Raw genomic sequence first — 20557 nt, 5'->3', positions numbered from 1 at the left:
CACAGTAATACCATGGTCAGTAAACCATTTACCAGTGGTTTTGGCATTGTGAGCAGGTGCCAGGTCATGCTGAAAAATGAAATCTTCATCTCCATAAAGCTTTTCAGCAGATGGAAGCATTAACCCACTTTTGAACCAGAAACAGCGGCAGAAGCGCCTGACCTGGGCTTCCGAGAAGCAGCACTGGACTGTTGTTCAGTGGTCCAAAGTACTCGGATGAAAGCAACTTTTGCATGTCATTCGGAAATCAAGGTGCCAGAGTCTGGAGGAAGACTGGGGAGAGGGAAATGCCAAAATGCCTGAAGTCCAGTGTCAAGTACCCACAGTCAGTGATGGTCTGGGGTGCCATATCAGCTGCTGGTGTTGGTCCACTGTGTTTTAACAAGGGCAGGGTCAATGCAACTAGCTATCAGGAGATTTTGGAGCACTTCATGCTTCCATCTGCTTAACCACTTGCCGACCAGTGGATTTTACACTGATCGGTGCTGCGTGGGCTCTACAGCCCGCAGCACCGATCAGGAGTCCAGCAGGGCGATCAGACTACCCCCCTTTTTTCCCCACTAGGAGGATGTCCTGCTGGGGGGGTCTGATCGCCGCCGGCCATCTGCGTTTTGCGGGGGGGGGGGCTTCTCAAAGCCCCCCTCCGCAGCCATTTCTGCCCTCACGCTCCTTACCTCCCTCCCTCCCTCTCTCCGTAATGCGCAGGACGGAGTTCCGTCCTGCGCATTGAAGGATAGGCTTCAGCCTATCATATGCCGGCGATCCCCGGCCAATCAGAGGCCGGGGATCGCCGATCTGCCTTACGGCGCTGCTGCGCAGCAGCGCCGTATGATGTAAACAGCGGGGATTTCTTCCCCGCCTGTTTACATTTTGCCGGAGAGCTGCGATCGGTGGCTCTCCGGCTGTTCACGGAGACACCCTCCGTGAACTGACATGGAAAGGCCGCTCGATCGAGCGGCCGTTTCCATGGTAACCCGCAGACGACCAGTTTACGCCAATCGGCGTTAGCTGGTCGTCAAGAGGTTAAAAGCTTTATGGAGATGAAGATTTCATTTTTCAGCACGACCTGGCACCTGCTCACAGTGCCAAAACCACTGGTAAATAGTTTACTGACCATGGTATTACTGTGCTCAATTGGCCTGCCAACTCTCCTGACCTGAACCCCATAAAGAATCTGTGGGATATTGTGAAGAGAAAGTTGAGAGACGCAAGACCCAACACTCTGGATGAGCTTAAGGCCGCTATCGAAGCATCCTGGGCCTCCATAACACCTGAGCAGTGCCACAGGCTGATTGCCTCCATGCCGCATTGAAGCAGTCATTTCTGCAGAAGGATTCCCGACCAAGTATTGAGTGCATAACTGAACATAATTATTTGAAGGTTGACTTTTTTTTGTTTTAAAAACACTTTTCTTTTATTGGTCGGATGAAATATGCTAATTTTTTAAGATAGGAAATTTGGCTTTTCATGAGCTGTATGCCAAAATCATCAATAATAAAACAATAAAAGGCTTGAACTACTTCAGTTGTGTGTATTTGAATCTAAAATATATGAGTCTAATGTTTATCAGTACATTACAGAAAATAATGAACTTTATCACAATATGCTAATTTTTTTTAGAAGATCCTGTAAATCTGACTTCGACAGACACAGATGTTTGTGGTACAGTAAGTGTAGAAAGATATAGCACTTTCACCAAGATGATGCTGAATTACAAAAACAAGCAGGTGCTGGTCTACTTTAGACCCCATGGGATTCCCCACAGATGCTCCCGCTCCTGTCTTAAAGCTTTTTTTTTTTACTCTTCACTCAATAAGTCAATCAGCAGCCAAGAGCATCTCAGGGCAGCGAGGGAAAAATGACTTGCTGCATCCGGGGCCTAGTACTCAGTATCAATTAATTTTTAACAGTGAGTGTGTTAGCGGCGTTAGTCTATGGGGAATCCCGCTGGGTCCCCTAAAGTACACTAGTACTAGCAAGTACAAAGTGAACAGGAAAAATACTTAAAGCAGTTGTCCTGAGCAACCAAGCTCATACTTTCAAGCACTCCTGAAGAGTGTGTGTGTGTGTGTGTGTGTGTGTGTGTGTCCTGGGGCCTCCTGGATCCTTGTACAGCCCACCATTCCAGCTCAGGGTTCCTCTTCAGCTCCTGGCTGCACTCCCAGCTGCGGAGCTTCACATCCAGTCTGAGCATGCCCAATTGAACAAAGTTGCTCATGCATAATTTTTTTTCTTCTCTGCACGAGTGCTTTGTTCTACTGGGCATGTGCAGAACTTACTTGTGCATGCCCAGTCCAGATTTGCTTGTCCATGGCCGTGCTTGCGGCCAGAAGAAACCTATTTGACTCCCTGATTCGAATAGGTAAAAAGGCTGGAATGGTGGGCTGTAGAAGAATCAGAAAGTGTCTGGACCATCCACTACTGAAGTGAGTATCTAACTTTTTTTTTTAATTCATCATTCCATTTACCCTTTAAATGGGACAATAATTCCAACTGGTTACATCAGGCAGTTTGCTTGCTGGTTACTTTAGTTTATGCATACGCTTGTAAATCAGCTGCACAGCATACCTAAAAAACATAGTCATGCATACAATAATTTTTGTCCAATATGAAAATACATTTCTTGAAATAAACAAAACAAAAATTGGAAAATCAGCTCTAAAATACATTATCTTTATTTAATCTGTATTAAAAACACAAAATTATGGCTCAGCAATGGGCCCTGATATGTTTGTGTGAGGGTGGCAAATGGAGTCTTAAAGGGACAGTATATTTAGACTTAGGTGCGGTTAAAATGTTTCAAAATGAGGATCCAGTCAAATATGAAATGCACTTACATCACTAATATTGGTCCTGTTTTTATTCACTGGAATGTCCTTTGCATTGTTTACATAAATAAACAACCCTCCTACTCTGGAGTGTGTGATGAAGTGTTAGAGAATTGATATCACTGAGGCAGGGGCCAGACTTGTCTATTTTCTTGCGCATTTTCTGCACATAAAAATGCATTTAAACTGAACTTACATTAATCAATGGGCTAGTTCACACTTGAATGTGTTTTTCGCCTGCAAAAAAAAAACCCTGACACCTTGCAGCATAATACTGCCCATTGTGTGTGTTTTCTCTGTCAATTACATTGGTAATTACATTGGTAGAAAACAGGACTGTTGGAATGGAGAGCTCAGAGTTGGGATGGAGAGCTCAGAGAATCTCTTTTGCATACGTAGATTACAACTGAAGTTTCTTAACTCTTACTGTACTAGAAACAAAATGAGACAAGAGACCTTTGCTACTAATGTTATATTTCTTAGCTGTACTACACATACAATTCATTATATCATATGTTTATTTTCGCTACAAGTTTGCGTTAAAGAGAACCCGAGGTGGGTTTGAAGAATATTATCTGCATACAGAGGCTGGATCTGCCTATACAGCCCAGCCTCTGTTGCTATCCCAAACCCCCCTAAGGTCCCCCTGCACTCTGCAATCCCTCATAAATCACAGCCACACTGCTGACAAACAGCTTGTCAGAGCTGGCTGTGTTTATCTCTATAGTGTCAGTCTGCTGCTCTCCCCGCCTCCTGCAGAACTCCGGTCCCCGCCTGCATCCCTTCCCTCCCTGCTGATTAGAGGGAAGGGACGGGGGCAGGGACCGGAGCTATGCAGGAGTCGGGGGAGCAGCTGAGACTGACACTACAGATGTAAACACAGCCTCACAGCATGGCTGTGATTTATGAGGGATTGCAGAGTGCAGGGGGACCTTAGTGGGGTTTGGGATAGCAACAGAGGCTGGGCTGTATAGGCAGATCCAGCCTCTGTATGCAGATAACATTCTTTAAACACACCTCGGGTTCTCTTTAAAGAGGAACTCCAGTGAAAATAACGTAATGAACAAAAGTGCTTAATTTTTACAATAATTATGTATAAATGATTTAGTGAATGTTTGCCCAGTGTAAAATCTTTCCTCTCCCTTATTTACATTCTGACATTTATAATATGATGACATTTTTACTGCTATCAGGTGATGTCAGTGGAAGTAGCCGCAGCTTGCTTTTTTGGCAGTTGGAAACAGCTGTTATTTCCCACAATGCAACAAGGCTCCCAGAGTGTGATGTCAGCACCATGGTACTGACATCACACTGTGGGAAGGGCTTCAACACAATAACAGCCATACAGAGCCCCCTGATGATCCGTTTGAGAAAAGGATAAGATTTCTCTTGGAACAGGTTGTATCAGCTACTGATTGTGATGAAGTTCAATCCTTGGTCACGGTTTCTCTTTAAGAGCCCTTTACCACTTGTTGCAATTCAATCCGAAAACCATATCACTCACGTTTTGCGGATCCCAACAGCACCGCGATTGAAAAGCTAATTGGGGTTTTGTTTTTCCACAAGTGCAATTTGTGTTTTTTTTTACAGAATTGCAATCAACAGCCTGCTGTGTACATTCAACACTGTGCAATTCAGATGGAAAACAATTGAAAGTATAGGCAGAGTTTCCAACTCGCATGTGGGGAAACGCTGCCGATTGGGCTCAGATTCGGCCCTAGTGAAAATGGGCCCTTAAGGTGTTTCTACTTTACCACTCCCCCCACCAAATGTAAGGGTCCTTTTACACCAGGGGTCTCAAACTCAATTTACCCGGGGGCCGCAGGAGGCAAAGTCAGGATGAGGCTGGGCCGCATAAGGGAGTTCACGTGTCCCCGCCGCAAAACGAGGGCTGCAGAGCCCCCAAATCGCGCCGCCTCTGCCCGCCCCTCTCACTCTTCCTTCACAGAGAGGGGCGGGGGAGAGGCGGCGATCCATTCGGCGATTGACGTCAGGAGGGGCAGAGCTACAGCTGGAAGCTCTGCCCCTCAGCGCAGTCGTGGATGTTTGCGCGGGGGATTTGGGGGTCTGCAGCCCTTGTTTAGCGGCGGGGATGCGGCGGATTACTTGGGAGCACTGAAGCGAACTATAAGGTAAAATGGGCAAATATAGTTCGCTTCCATGTCTCTTTTGCTTTTGCCGGCAGGCAGGGCCGGTTTAAGCAACAATGGGGCCCCAGAGCAAAATAAACCTGCCCCACCCCCAACAGATACCCTGGAACAAAAATCGGCATGAAGGGACCTTTTTTTGCAGCTGGTATAGTCAGGGTGTGAAGCCCCAATCGGTCGGAGCTACACATTCTGGCTACCCCAGCCTGCATGGGGGACAAGGGGTTAAAAAGTTTCAGGAGGGGGGACCCCACATAATTAAAAAAAAAAAAAATTCCCACACTCTAAACATAAAAAAAAAATAATAATTGGGAAAATAGGAAAAAATGCCAGGAACCTTCATACAGCCATATTGCGGCTGTATAGCGATCCCTGGCCAAAGCGCTGCGGCTGCGTATGGACCCCCTGGAAACTCTGTCAGGAAATGTATTGCTCTTTCTTTTGATACATGTAAAATTACACTACCGTTAGGCTTGCTACTAAAAGTGACATTTACCGCATTTAAAAGTATACTATTTTCCTTCGAAACTTTAAAATCGATTTTCTCAAAAACTTTAAGGTCTTTTTGAAAAATTGTTTTTTCCTCTTATTCCTAATGATCTCCTTAACATATCTTGCAAATTTAGAGTTTCTAGCATTTAAGGTGGATTTGCTATTAACCATTAAAGTCGGCGGGTTTTTAAATGTGTATTTTTTTCCTTTGCAACTTTAAAATCGATTTTCTCAAAAACTATAAGGCCGATTTGAAAATTTTTTTTTTCCTCTTGTAGCCACTGGGGGCCCCTACAAGCTCTGGGGCCCTGGGGCCACAAAATATTGTATCGAGGGCCGCAAATGGCCCGCGGGCCGCGAGTTTGAGACCCCTGTTTTACACTTAATCAGTTGCCCTCGGTTATAACTAAAAGACAGCTGATTTTCAAAGGAATGTCCATGCTTCTCTATGGCTCACAGTTTCCACTATGCACATTTTAACTGAAAGCTTTTTCACAATATACTGCTATGGAGAAATTTAAAAAAGCATACTAAAGCATTATAATGCATACCAACACATTAAGTGTAAAAGGGCCCTTGGGTCCTGTTTCCACTAGAGCTGAATTCGGCCCAAATCTGCAGTGTTTTCCAGCGGGTGAGTTGCATGGGGAAATTCTGCCTATATTGCCAATGATTTGCCATTCCCCTTTGAACATCGTTGCAAATCTGGATGACATGCATTTTAGCAGCACGTAACCGGCGACTAAGCCATCTGGATGCATGCTCGCATCTCCTCAAGTGCCTGCATGAGTCCTGCAAAACGCACGCCAGCTGGTGGGAACTGGCCTTTAGGCAGAGGCCACACTTATCTTCCAGTTTTCTGCATGCGTTTCTCTGCACACATTTTCTGAACATCATGTGCTTGTATGCAGAAAAACGTGTGCGTTTGTTCACAGCTGCACTTATCGTAACCTGTCTCTCACTGTTTCTTGGCTGTTTAAGGTTTCACTGCAGGAAAGTTCAAAGGGTCATTAGTTCTGCTCTGTTTTATAGTTTAATATACATAGGGTGGTTTGTTAGCTGTAAATATGACAGAATGAGGCAAAATTTAAAAAAAAAGCTACGGTATATAACTGAAAATAAAAATATGAGAATCTTTTCTTTGCAACTAATGTTCTATTCCTTCTAATTATAATTCATTATATCATTAGTTTGTTTGTTTTTTCTTCACTTCAGGTTTGCTTTAAGTGTATACACTAAAACTTTACATGTAGCAATGGTGTGCTGTTGTTAAATTTCACCACTTGTGGACTTTGTACAAAAGTTTTTTTGAGTACTGGATATTAATTGCTATTCTTTCGAAATTAATATTAGGGTCAGAAAAGGAAACAGAAGATAAAAAAGTTGTTAAAAAGGTAAAAAAGAAAGAGACAAATAAAGAAGAATCAGGAAGCAAACCAACAAAAACAAAAGGTAATGAAGAAAAAATACTATATATAACCAAAGTTGCATTCTCTAGAAAATGCTGCAAAAATTGAACAATTTTCCTTAAAGGAGTTATCAGGCAAATTTAGTAAAATGAAGGTTACTCACCTGGGGCTTTCTCCTGTCCCTTACAGCAGACTGTCCCACGCCGACCGCTCTGCTCCCTGCCGCTGTCCCGGTCTCGCTGCACGGTGCAGAGGCCGACCTCTTACAGTAGTTTTGCTCCTGCACAGTGCGCCGCAGACCATGTGACAATGATTGACAGCGGCGGCTCGCGCAGGCGCAGTAAGGCCGACCCCGCGGTCAGCCTCTGCATTGTGCAGCGAGACCGGGACAGCGGCGGGGAGCAGAGAGGTCGGTGTGGGACAGTCTGCTGCAAAGGGCTGGAGAAAGCCCCAGGTGAGTAAACCTCAGTTTACTAAATTTGCCTGATAACTCCTTTAAGCTGTTCCCTTTACAGTTTTTCTTAAAAAGGGTACCCTGGTATTTGAGAAATACAGAGGCTGCCATCTTCATTCTTTAATAAACAATGCCAGTTGCCTGACTTCTGTGCTGATTCTTTGCCTGTAATACTTTCATTTACTAGCTGCATGCTTGTTGCAGGTGTGTGAATCAAAAACAACTACAGCCTAAACTCAGTGTGACAGCTGGGCTACTGGCATTGTTTTTAAGGAAATGAAGATGGCAGCCCCCATATTCCTCTCACTTCAGGTTCCCTTTAAAACAGTATTTTTTTTAAAATGTCAGTGCTGTAGTAATGCAAAGCAGTGGACACTGATCTCTTCCTGTCCTGGGAAGCCCAATAATGAAAGTGCAAGGATTTATAGTGCTGCCCTGATTGGAGTACAGAGCTTTCATCCTGGCGATTTGTGTACAGGGGTCTTCTTTACACATTTGTAATAAATGTAAAAACGATCAAAAAATTACACAGGGTTTTGTACAGTTTTTTTTACTTAAGCAGACCTGAGAAGAGGATAATCTGTTGAGGGAAACAATTGCATCTTCAGTCCTAATGTGTTTAAAAGCAGAACATCCAAGTATTAAGTTTTAGGCCAATTTCACACGTGTCTTGGGGTGGTATGGGATGCTCCTGCTGCATCCCACCGCAACACAAAAAATGACAAACATATGACCAATGGACAGAATGCGTCAATAGGGTCATATGACTAGGCCCCCCCCCCCCCCTCCACCCGTGACATACTCATTATTTTCAATTATGATTGGCCAATTACTGACCGATCTTACCCCTTCCATTTAGTATGAGGTCTTCCCAACACAATCTGATCATAGTATTCAATATCTGTTGACCCTCATACTGCATGAGTTGGTAAAATTGGTAATTGGTTGGCCTATCATAATTAAAAGTGTGTACCAGGCTTTACAGTGAAAAAAGAGAGAAAAGTAGCACAGTCTAATTCTATGTGTTTAAATTGCTAAAAGTATTCAGGGTTCTTCTCTGAAACTCCCATCTTGATCTACTTTTGGTTGAAGCCTCTTCTTCTTCTGATTACATAAATGCACTTTTAGTTGTATGATAATTGCAGTCTTGTTAGAGGAGCTGCATGAAGTATTTGTACTCTTCAAACATTTTTACGTGACAGATGAAATTGCACAAGCCTTCCTCATACTTATAGCCAGATGATGCAACGGCGTAATGTGACTGGGTTACATCATAGTGGCCTGATGGGACATATTTAAATTTTCCATCATCGTGTTATAGCCCTGGTACATTACTTAGCAAAGTCTATAAATATAGGTGGGGTTGGTGTAATTACACAAGTTTGAGTGGAAGAGCTCAAAGAAAGATAGACGCCTCTCACAGCATGTATTTAAATGGTAATGTTAATGTGGCACAACTCCTATATGATCCTATCTACCACAAAATACACTGGGGGAGCTAAGCTAGTGTTGAATTGCATGTATCCTGAAAAGAAAGCATGATACATTGTGCAATCCATATCATATGTATCACAAAATTGTCATTTTATATGTGTCAGCAATTTTAATTGCATCAATAGAACACTTCTGAGAGATCTGTGCCCTCATGTCCCCTAAAACCAGGAACTAAACAGGAGGCCAAGACCCTAGCTAAAGGCCCTAGCTACTGGACCAGTCCTATATCCATCTTGCATGCTTGCTCGCACGCTGTGCTGGAAGTCTCTCACTGCTCTCTGAAGCTGACCCGACATGCTGTGTTCCTCCAGGTGCAAGGCGTATAGTGCTCACAGTTTGCTTCCTTTACAGCACTGCATCAGGTAACGGATACGGGAGTGTACCGCAACATGTTCAATGTAGGACCGGTCCAGTATCTAAGGCAGAATCAAGCCTGATTGCAGGGATCAGCATGCATGATAACTAGTGATGGCTTATGGTTGGTTTCCACTGGGCCGCCGTGTCCATTACCGAATCAAATGTGCCACCCGTGATTCTGCGAGTCTGAAAAAAAAAAAACTAAAAACAATTATATTGAGATTATCTGATAATTTTGACATTGCTAGCAATCGCAGAAAACTGATTAATTTAGTAAAATGACTATTATTTTATCCCAAGATGATCTAACAGTAATTTCTGTTTCTCTGGTCAGAAGGAATTTACGACCGGGGTCTGGTTATCTAGTCCTCTTATCAAGATCCCTTGTATCATGATATGATAGGATATGAGATGGTTTAGGGTTTATGGAGCTCCCTCTAGGGAACAATGAATGTAAAGTGAATCTGTTGTTTATTTTTTTTGGCACCCTCTCCAGACTTGGACATGCAGAATATATATATATATATTATTTTTTTTTAAGTGAGGCTGGAAGCGCATTTTCAAGCAATTGCACAGATGGCGCTAGCAAAACCGTGACACTGCCATCTCTTTTGATACTGAAATAAGACTGAAATGCAATATGATAAATTTGGTTTTAATGAGAATTTTTTTTTCCTGTTTATATCAAGGAAATAAAAGTGACCTTCCAGCAAAAAATAATGAAGCCAAAGCCAAGAAGAAAGACACAGAAAGTATGTTCCAAACAAATGGAGAGAAAAAAGACAAAAGTAAAAAGAAAGGTACATTGATCTGTACTACAGAAAACATTGCTTTACCTGTTTTATGAGGTACCTGAAGATATCACCTGTTATGCATGTTTCACATAATTATTATGTATTTTAATGAATATCAACTGTCATAAACATGGATGGATCAATCTGTTAACCTGAAAATTCTGTCTTGATTTCAGTACATATAATCTATGTGCAGTTCCACTCACAGACTCACAGAGGCAGGGCTGCTGCTAAGGTTTTTGTGACCACAAGTGGCACATAATTTGTTCCCCCTCCCCTCCCCCCGTAAGTAGCTAAAAGTGTTCCCCCCTCACCATAATAGGTAGCCCTCCAGTATAGGTAGGTAGCCAAAGCTGCAACCCCCCAGTATAGTTATCCACCCCAGTATAGGTAACCAATGTGTCCTCCCAGTATAGATAGCCACCCATAGTATAGGTAGCCAAATGTATGTTCGCCCCACCTCCCCTCTGTATAGGGCCTTGGCGTCAGTAAGGGTATGTATCTTTCTGCTGTCTCCAACACTCACAGACCTGCAGATCAGCGGCGACCTGAAGAGAGGAAAGAAGCGCACTGTAACTGTGCAGCACAATTCAAATGCAGGAAATGAGCAATGACCTCACCCCCCCCCCTCTTCTGTCCCCTGTGGGCATAGCACAATCTCACAGTTAAGAGCAGGGGTCCCCAAACTTTTTGGGTCGAGGGCTGGATCAATATAATTCAGACTTCTGGGGGGCCGGAGTATACATAAAATGATGTAGAAGTCTTTGCGGGCCAGACAGTGAAGCATCCCCAGGTGACAACCTGCTGTCCATTTGGACAACAGTGTCACCTGATGTGGAATTTGATTGGAAACCAGCGAATTACTGCTTTCTGGCTTCATTCTATATGGCACCATGGAAGGAGGAGGCATTGTGTGAGAGTAGGGTAGAGGTTAGGTCACAGGAGAAAGTTGTATCTTGTGGCAAAAAAATTGTTGCCAAACATGCATCAGCCATTATAAACTCACAGCATTGCACAATCTTTTAATGCTTTCTTTTTCTGACTGTAGCTGCGGGCGATAAAAGTTCAGAATCCAGTTCTAAGTCTGTAAAATCAGAAAAGAAAAACTCAACTACAATGTTTCAGTCTAAAGGAGAAGGAACAAAAGACAAAAAAGAGAAAAAAAAGGGTACGTGTGTCAGCAATCTATTATTTAGCAGTAATATTACCCAAAAATTATTACATGGAATTGTCATTAACAACTTTTAAAGCAAATTGCTTGTTCTGACATTATTACGAAAGATGCAGTTTATTGTTGGATAGTATTGTAACGATCAGTGACGTATAGGATGACCAGAGTGAGCTCAATCAGAACAAATAGTCAGTAATTTATTCAAATGTGATCACACGTGTTTGGGTGCACAGTATAAACAGGAGTACTCCTGTTAGATAGCCCTTAGTGGCTGGGGGCTATCACAAAACAGAGAGTGGTCGTACAGGCAGAGTCAGTAACAGATCGGTCAATCAGAGGTACAGAATCGTTAAACAGAAATCGGAGTCGGTATACAGGCAAAAGGTCGGCAGCAGATCAGATTGGCAAAGGTACAGAATCGTAAGGCAGAAATCGAGGTCGGTAATCAAGCAGAGGGTCGGCAACAGATCAGATTGGTAAGGTACAGAATAAGGAGGCAGAGAGAGAAATCAGAGGTTCAGGCAAAAGGTCATACACATAAGTAATCAATACAGTAATAATAATAATCCTAAGCTATGTGTGAATCCCCGGGGTCCTGCCGGTTCAAACACACCCGGATCTGACTAGGGTCTGAGAGCTATCACTGTGAAGTTTTCGCAACAACAGACAAAGCTCGAATGCCAAGCAGGTCCTGAAATACTGTGACTGATTCACACAGTGCCGCCCAGGAAGCCCAACCAATCAGAATGCAGAACCAGGGTGGCAGGTGGCAGCTGACCACCAGGTCAGCTGATGCGTCTTCGAAAGGTATAAGTGCGCCGGCGATCCACGCGCACGCGAGCCTGACGCTTGTTCGTATCCCTTAACCGACCGGACCTCCCTGACCCAGGCGGGAGGGCCGGAGACGCCGCTATCCGCATCAAAAGCACACATGACAAGTATCTAATATTTCCCACTTTCTGCAGTGGAACATTTATATGTGTGATAATGAGTGTTCGCAGTAATGGGATGAATCATGCTACACTGGTTGTCACAAGCCCCCTAGTGGCCGGACTGCTCAATGCCTTCCAATCTACTTCACCCCACAGACCATCCAACCTCGTGGATGCAATCAATGTGCTGAGACTGCTGCAATTGGGCAACAGACAGGCTAGGAAGGAGCATGTGAGCAACATAAACACTTTACTACATAATATTTCAGAACAGAGGACATGTGCTGCCTATTCTAAACCTGCAAATAAAATTGTTTAAAACACGCTAGTCTGGCTGAAACAATACAATTCGCATTAGACTTCTAGTGTTTTGAACTCTCTGGAAAGGAAGTAGAGAGCGAGTTCAAACACTAGCGGCCAATGCAGAAGAAGACTCAGAGGAGTTCAGGCGCACTGTGTACTGCCCTGGAGCAGGTGTGATACTCTTCCACTGCCACCTCTGGCTGTGTTCTGCAATTAGGTAATGTGGAGAGGGAAAGGAGACCACTACACACCAGAGAACACTCTATGGGATGCAGTGGAAGGACCACTAGACACCAGGGACCATATGCAATTAAATTTTTCTTCTGAGTTTACTCCTATGTGATTGTAATGCTTGTGTTCATAAGCAATATTGTCTGTTTACAAATCACAAGTGTAATGCTTGGGGGTTTTACTTTGACCACCCAGAGCAACAAGGCTGGTAGCAGAATAATGGAAGAGGCTACACAGGCTGCCCAGAGCAACTGCAGCTCTGGGCTTCCGATATCGCTACAAACAAGACGCAATGGCAGCGCAGTGCGATGTTGCGCTGCCTTAGCAATAGCAAGCATTCAGACAGGTACAAGACAGGACTATAGATTGGACCGTAACTAGTAGCAACTGCAGCTCACAGTCACGTCCACAGAAGCAGAGCAAGCAGGCTAACGAAAGTCACCAGCAAGCATCCACACAGGCAAGACTACAGGAAAGAACGTAACTAATAGCAACACAACTATGCTAGCTAAGCAAGGGTGGTCACGATAAGCGCAACCTACTGAAACGTGCTAAACAGACTAACTAACGAAGCCACACCCTGAGGAAGGCCATTGGCCGAAACATGTCGGTGGGAGGAGCTACATGAGGCCGGCCTCACCCATCATCTCGATCTCCACGCTACTCCGAGTGTGATCCCCGTTGGTGCACTGATGTGACGGCACGCACGGGTAGATCTACTTCACGAGTTACCACCAACCGCCATCACCCACAGGAGCACACTGCAGTGTGGACAGCCCGGGAAGAGAGGTACTGTATACCCACAACAGGAATACGGTGACTCCTTAAACAGGGTCCCCCTGCCAAATGGACTTCCTGACGCTACATATGCATGCTATGCTTATCTAACCAGAGCTTTCTTGTGGAATGGACTGTCTGATGCTGCCTATGCATGCTATACTTACTTAATGCTACGCTGAAACTATTGGCTGCTGCTTATTCAAGTCTACTACTAGGACTGCTGTGCTGAATGCACGAGTTTTGAAATTGGCTGTGGTTAATACTGGACTATATCCTCTGCACACATTAGTGCTATTACTAGCCAAGGACTGCAGTTATTGCTAACCAGTACCCTCCAATTTGGAGATAGTGTGTCCCCCCTATTGGTTTTTGAGCTTGGTTTTTCTTCAGAGGCTAGTAGGTTATTGGCCAGCACGTGCAATTATCTAGAAGTCCATTAATGCATGCGTGGCGCCCTGTGGAATGAATGGCATGGATGTGTGTATGGAGTGGATACTGGGATGAGGGTATGCTGTGCAAATCTCTGATGCTCGCTAAGTTTTTAATGGTTTTATATTTTATGTAGTGAAGCTGTCACATTCTTCGATTGCTCTATTCACAATAAAGTACAAATTTTGATATTGGCAAATGAGGCCTGTGTTGAACTTTCTATAGGTGGTTGTAGGAATTTAAAAACAGACTAACTAACACAGTAACTGAAAAATCTCCGTAGCTCGAATAAAGAAAATCGCAAACGACTCAACTAACGGATAAATATATATTAGCAAGTCTGCATATATATTTATCAAGAACTAGCTAAAGCAGTAAGGTCACATTGAACTACAATTACAGAACTATACAGAGTAGCACAGTGCCCAGCAGACCAGCATAGTGATCGCTATGATGGGCAAGGTCTAAAAGGGGCGACAGACTTTTATGCCGGCATCGACCAATGGATGCAAGCATGCAAATCTCCACACATCTGAATGGTAATCATTCAATCCTGAGCTGGCTTGATTATCATTTGCTAGCTGGTTGTAAATGCAAAGGACTCTCATAGGAAATACATGCAGAATTATGTAACAACATGCCTGCAGGAAATCCAGGGCTATCTGGCTGCAGCTCAGCTGTAGTAAGCAATTGGTGGAATGATGACAGCATCCTGAGCTGCCCAGAACTGCAGAGCACTTGCAAATGGCAATGTGACTCATTGCAAATGCACAACCAAATGCCAGCAGACAAGCCAGAACTGTCCGTTTGCAGCTCCACTGCAACGGACAAAATACACTACAGGAGGGATCCTTACAGTGATATTTTCAAACTTGTAAATAAAATGCCTTTTAAATCACCAGCAAGCAAGAAAATACCTGAAATAGTTTTGATAGTATTTTTCCACCTACTTTTTGTGGACTTTTTCAATTGCGAAAGTCCTGAAGTTATTTTAAATAGAAGATAGATGAAAACTTAGGAGAAAGGGTTGATTGCATATGGGCCCAGGTACGCGGTATAGGTAGAGGGGGGGGGGGGGGGGGGGGACTAGACACAAAGTATGACCTGAGTATAAACTGTAATTTTACTTTGAGGGTCATTTTAGGAGTAAAAAAAATCTTGGTTTATAGCTCTTTATACCTGAATATATGCGGTAAATGCTATGGAGCAGTTGCCGCTAAGTCACCTCATAACTGTTGTCATTAAGTGTATTGTTATGTGTGCATTATTATATTTTGTTTATAGTACTAGATTAAAAAATTATATTTACACCCACATATTTTTACAAATATGATACAGCAGGGTCCTCAAAGAGTCTTGAAGAGGAGGAGGAAGAAGAAGAGGAACCCGTGAAGAACACAAATAAAAAAGGCAAGAAGGGAAGGAAATCCAAAAAGGTATATGTCTGCTTCTTTCATTCATAGCACTAAGGAGGGCATAAGCTGTTTATGAGTGAATCTGAACTCATGATAGACAAATGAAACAACAGTAAGCCTGGATTACCTGCAGACTTATTTACCAGTTCCAAATGGTCTCATGTTGTCCCTACTCCCAGTCGTCCATAGTAACAGAGGCGTTGATAGCCCCTAGGCTAGTGACACGTCTGTGTAGAAGTTGGCCCCGAACTCTCACCCGAGGGATTGAGCGCTGATCTCTGTGGACTACAGTAGTTGAAAGTGTGTTTATTATAGTGGCCACATATTACAATTTTTCTGTTCGATTTTACCCCAATTCGATTAAAACAATAGATTGTGTGAAAAAATCAAGAGAAAATATTTTTTTCGATTCATAAATTCAAACGAAATTGTCGCTTTTTTTCAGTTAAAATCGATTGGAAAGGTTGGAAAAATCAGATCAATTTTGTCAGAAATTAAATGGTGTGGGGAAGTTTGCACCAAAGTCATTCGACCTAATTTTAAGTTTACATTGAAGAATAAAGAAGCTTTATTTGTCAAAGTGACACATTAGATAGAAAGTATTTCTTCACTGTAATAAATATGTGTTGTTGATTTAAATAAATGAGGAGCTTAGCTCGTCCATACCGCCGCAGGGGATCACATGGCCCGGGTGGGTTTTTCTTTAAATAAAAATGATTTTAGATCATGCACTTGGCTAGCTACATGTTGCCCCTGATCGCTGCCGGCACCCTCTGATCCCCCCAATCGCCACCCTTATACATACCTCCCCCCCGAACCCGCAATGGCACAGCCTCTCCAATAGCCTCCAGGCGTCGCTATGGGGAGGATCGGGACTGCGCATTATGTCATGACGTCAGATGTTATGTCCGATCGTTGCCATAGCGACGACAGAAGCAGTTTGGGCAAGTTGCATTCTCGCGGGATCACGGCTAGGTAAATATAGCCGGCAGCGATTGGGGAGATCAGAGCGGTGCTGGGGACTTGGGGCACATGTGTAGCTAGCCTAGTGCTAGCTACACTATATAACACTAATTTGTAACAAAAATGTCCCTCCCGTGGACGCATGGCCGCAGAAATTGAACGCCAGGGAGGTTAATGATAATAAAAGGTGAAATTCCTTTGCTATGCATCCTATAGTGGGCAATGGTGCCACCTGGTGGTTAATTAAGACCATACAAGACAGAGGCAGTTTGATTTGCGTAGAGTATACCTGAAGTCGGAAAAAACTTTGATATACTGTAAAAAGTCTGGGGAGCCAGAGTACTTACTCAAACATCTTTTCCCCCTGCTCATTGTCTTTAGACTACCACCTATTCCCCATTTCAAAATCAGTTTTCTTCCTCGTATCCTAGAAGTTCACTCGGCTGTGAACAAGCTTTTCTGAACTAGGCCTGCACAATTTCTGTACCATGCATGCCCAGTGAAAGAAAACATGTGTGCACATCATTCTTCCATGCATGAACGCTTCATTTAGCTGGGCATTGCATGGTTTGGAACTTTCACATGCCCAGTTCAGAATCGCTTGTGTACAGCCACAGGCATTTCCTGGAGAGGATTCAACTGATGGGCCAGTCGAATATTAAAAGGGCTGGGAACAAGGAACGAGAGGGATTCCAAAGACAGAGAGCAGCATGAAGACTTACAGGAGTAAGTTTATTGATTGATTATATACTTAATTTACATTTTTTATTTCACTTAAGGTGTACTTTAAGAATTTCTCCAGGAAAAAAATGTACATCTTTCAGCAGATAGCAGTAGGAGAACAGAGGCGCCAGCAGGATAAAAATGGATAAAACCTTTAAACTTTGCTTGGAGGAGGCGCTACACCTGCTATTGCCGAAATTCTGTTTTGTCTCCACGTTTATTGCCTGATGAAGCTGGCTTGGCCTGCGAAACGTGTTGCACTGCACTTTTGGGGTACTATATAATAAATGTGATTGCTACTATTCAGACAGTCTTTCGTGTCTGCTTTATGGAGGTAAGTCCACCACTTCATCCAAGCAAATTTTAAAGGTTTTATCCAGTTTTATCCTGCTGGTGTCTCTGTTCTCCTACTGCTATACCGTGTCCACCCCAGGTGGAGGAGTGATCTACCCCTTTTTCTGATCTACAGAGAGCGACTTCTTTTCCCTGAGTGAGGACAGGTCTAATCTCCTCGCCTGCCTATACAGTGGTTGCTTATGTGGTAACCAACGCTTGTGAGTATACTCTTCTCACTGATTATCCTTACTTTATTTTTGCATAACTATATTGGGCTCTCGGTTTCTCTAAATTGTATCTTTCAGCAGATAGTCCTGATGTATATCATGTTAAATATACATATATTAATCATAGGAATTCAGCAATAAAGAGTAAAGCAGGCCATAAACACGTTGATGTTCCCAGTCAATTCCTAGCAGATTTGATCACTCTGATCACCTTTTCCCGGGAATCTGTACCACAGCATGGCTAATTGATGGTAATTTCAATGGGTTTTTGCCAAAATCTATCTAAATTATTGATCGGATGGAAAATCTCAATCAATCGTGGCAGGGGAGGAACAGCGTTAGATTGATGGCCCAATATCGTTGCACTGCTTAGAACAGTGTAATGCTGCGGATCATTAGATTTTTAATAGATGTCATGCTGAAATCTATTAAAAATCTTTGTGCAGTGTGTGAAAGGATTTGATTCTTCTCTGATTCAGATTCTCAGATTCAGATTAGAGGGGGATAACTCTGCTGGCCACTACCTTTACAGTTGGGTCAGTGTTGCGGTTTCTGCTTATCTAACCTGTAACACATGAGGAGGAATCACTTTCCTTTCCCACAGTTCAATAAATGTGCAACTGATACTGTTTGTTAGCACAATTTCCACACCTCTTATGTGAATTGTAAGTTAGGTTTGTTTTTTTTATTGTTGTTGTTTTAACTTTGCCATGGTATCTTTCATCTGGCTGGTATAAATTGCATTTAGTGCAAGAGCATAACAACAATGCCCCTTGCAGCTGCTTGATCCCTCCATGCACGTATGCCCAGTCAGAATCCCCCCATGATCCCAAGCCCCCCCCCCCCCCAAATATTTACCTGCTCCTGCTGCTTTGGGTCTCCTCTTCCTCCCCGCAGCCACGCGCTCTATGCTGCATACCCGACTCCCGATGCATGTCATGTGATTGGGAGCTGGAGGACGGCAGAATAAAGCAAGAGGAAGAGGAGACCAGATGCAGCATGGAACTGATAAAATGACACCACTCCCTTTGCTACTCTGCAAGGTGGGAGGGAGGAGGTGTGGGCTACCATAGCCCCTGCTCCCCCGGTTGTTACACTTGTTTTAAACCTAATGTATATGTTGTGTCTAGTTTTGCTTAGTAAAGGAATAAAACTTAGAGTGGTATTTCAATTCATGTGCTTGCACAGAAATCTTAAGATGTGCTCACTGTTGGATGTCTTGTTTATTTATGTTCCTTCATGTCTTTAGGGCCTGAGCGCACTAACGCAGTTGTGTCCACCTCTGTCCACTTTTCAGCATCTGTAACATTGATTTGTAACTGAAAAGCAGACACAACTGCATTAGTGAGCTCAGGCCCTTAGAGAATTATCCAGTTGGTATAACACTATCCAGTTGTATTGTGTTTTCAGAAGGAAGAACGCCCTCCGTCACCTGTTATTGAAGTTGATAATTTGGAAGAATTTGTACTGCGTCCAGCCCCTCAAGGCATAACCATCAAATGCAAAGTAACACGAGATAAGAAAGGAATGGACAGGGGGTGGTATCCAACCTATTATGTTCACCTTGATAATGATAAAAAGGTATGGGACACTCTGTGATGTTTCAGTTTCAAATTAGTACATTTATTTTATTATAAAGTCATCCATGGAAATAAGTTTTTATGTCCTATCTTGTCCGTATGATCGATGCTTAAAAAGATGCAGGTGTTATATGTCATTTTTATTGGTCAGTCACTAGTTGAATTTTTATGTGTTACATTTCAGGTGTTCTTATTGGCTGGTAGAAAGCGGAAAAAGAGTAAGACTTCCAACTACTTAATTTCTATTGATGCAACAGATCTGTCACGAGGAGGAGATAATTTCATTGGGAAGCTGAGGTAAAAAACAGACCTAAAGAATATGTTTTTGTCCTAAACAACTGCTACACATGCTAAATTTGGCACAATTGTTTACATATGTCATAAGTACTCCTTTTAGGCCCTGGCGTTGCAGTGATAGAAAATTACTTTATGCTGCAAAGGTGATTTTATTTGTTAATGGGAGGGACAGAGCCAAACAGTCACATTAGTGTGGTGTCACAGAAATAGCAAGTAGACGAGTGTTATAACATCTGCCTCCTAATAACTTCTCCTAACAGTTGGGGGAAATCAGTTTGATAGGAAAATAATATTACGTTTTGATATGTAATGCAATGTCTCCTTTCAGTGTTCTCCGCAGGATTTTTTTGCAGCCAGGTGGCATGAAAAAATAGCCGGGTGGGGTGCGACGGGGGAATGCAGGACCAGTACAACTCTGCTTACAGCATAGGAGGATGAGGAGAGACGAGCTGATGTACAGTGGCTTGCAAAAGTATTCGGCCCCCTTGAAGTTTTCCACATTTTGTCACATTACCGCCACAAACATGAATCAATTTTATTGGAATTCCCCGTGAAAGCCCAATACAAAGTGGTGTACATGTGAGAAGTGGAACGAAAATCATACATGGTTCCAAACATTTTTTACAAATCAATAACTGCAAAGTGGGGTGTGCGTAATTATTCGGCCCCCTGAGTCAATACTTTGTAGAACCACCTTTTGCTGCAATTACAGCTGCCAGTCTTTTAGGGTATGTCTCTACCAGCTTTGCACATCTAGAGACTGAAATCCTTCCCCATTCTTCTTTGCAAAAGAGCTCCAGCTCAGTCAGATTAGATGGACAGAGTTTGTGAACAGCAGTTTTCAGATCTTGCCACAGATTCTCGATTGGATTTAGATCTGGACTTTGACTGGGCCATTGTAACACATGAATATGTTTTGTTTTAAACCATTCCATTGTTGCCCTGGCTTTATGTTTAGGGTCATTGTCCTGCTGGAAGGTGAACCTCCGCCCCAGCCTCAAGTCTTTTGCAGACTCAAACAGGTTTTCTTCCAAGATTGCCCTGTATTTGGCTCCATCCATCTTCCCATCACCTCTGACCAGCTTCCCTGTCCCTGCTGAAGAGATGCACCCCCCAAGCATGATGCTGCCACCACCATATTTGACAGTGGAGATGGTGCATTCTGAGTGATGTGCAGTGTTCGTTTTCTGCCACA

The 20557-nt window shown here is 43.3% G+C and overlaps 1 protein-coding gene across 3 annotated transcripts in view; it reads left to right on the top strand.

Moving 5' to 3' along the window:
* LOC137546677 (tubby-related protein 1-like) overlaps window positions 1-20557 on the top strand; it is a 53588-nt gene that overhangs the window by 19292 nt on the left and 13739 nt on the right. Inside the window, exons 4-9 of one of the 3 annotated variants that reach the window (XM_068269419.1) lie at window positions 6821-6919; window positions 9871-9981; window positions 11024-11143; window positions 15163-15257; window positions 18896-19066; window positions 19250-19362. In XM_068269419.1, the coding sequence (XP_068125520.1) occupies window positions 6821-6919; window positions 9871-9981; window positions 11024-11143; window positions 15163-15257; window positions 18896-19066; window positions 19250-19362 (709 nt within the window). Of the gene's footprint in view, window positions 1-6820; window positions 6920-9870; window positions 9982-11023; window positions 11144-15159; window positions 15258-18895; window positions 19067-19249; window positions 19363-20557 lie in introns of all 3 variants that reach the window. The other 2 variants (XM_068269418.1, XM_068269421.1) reach the window with 2 other exon arrangements.

Source organism: Hyperolius riggenbachi, chromosome 2, assembly GCF_040937935.1.
Source record: "Hyperolius riggenbachi isolate aHypRig1 chromosome 2, aHypRig1.pri, whole genome shotgun sequence".
NCBI classification, from domain to species: Eukaryota; Metazoa; Chordata; class Amphibia; order Anura; family Hyperoliidae; genus Hyperolius; species Hyperolius riggenbachi.
Note: the sequence above shows the minus strand (reverse complement) of the source record. Positions and strands in the feature narration are given on the sequence as shown.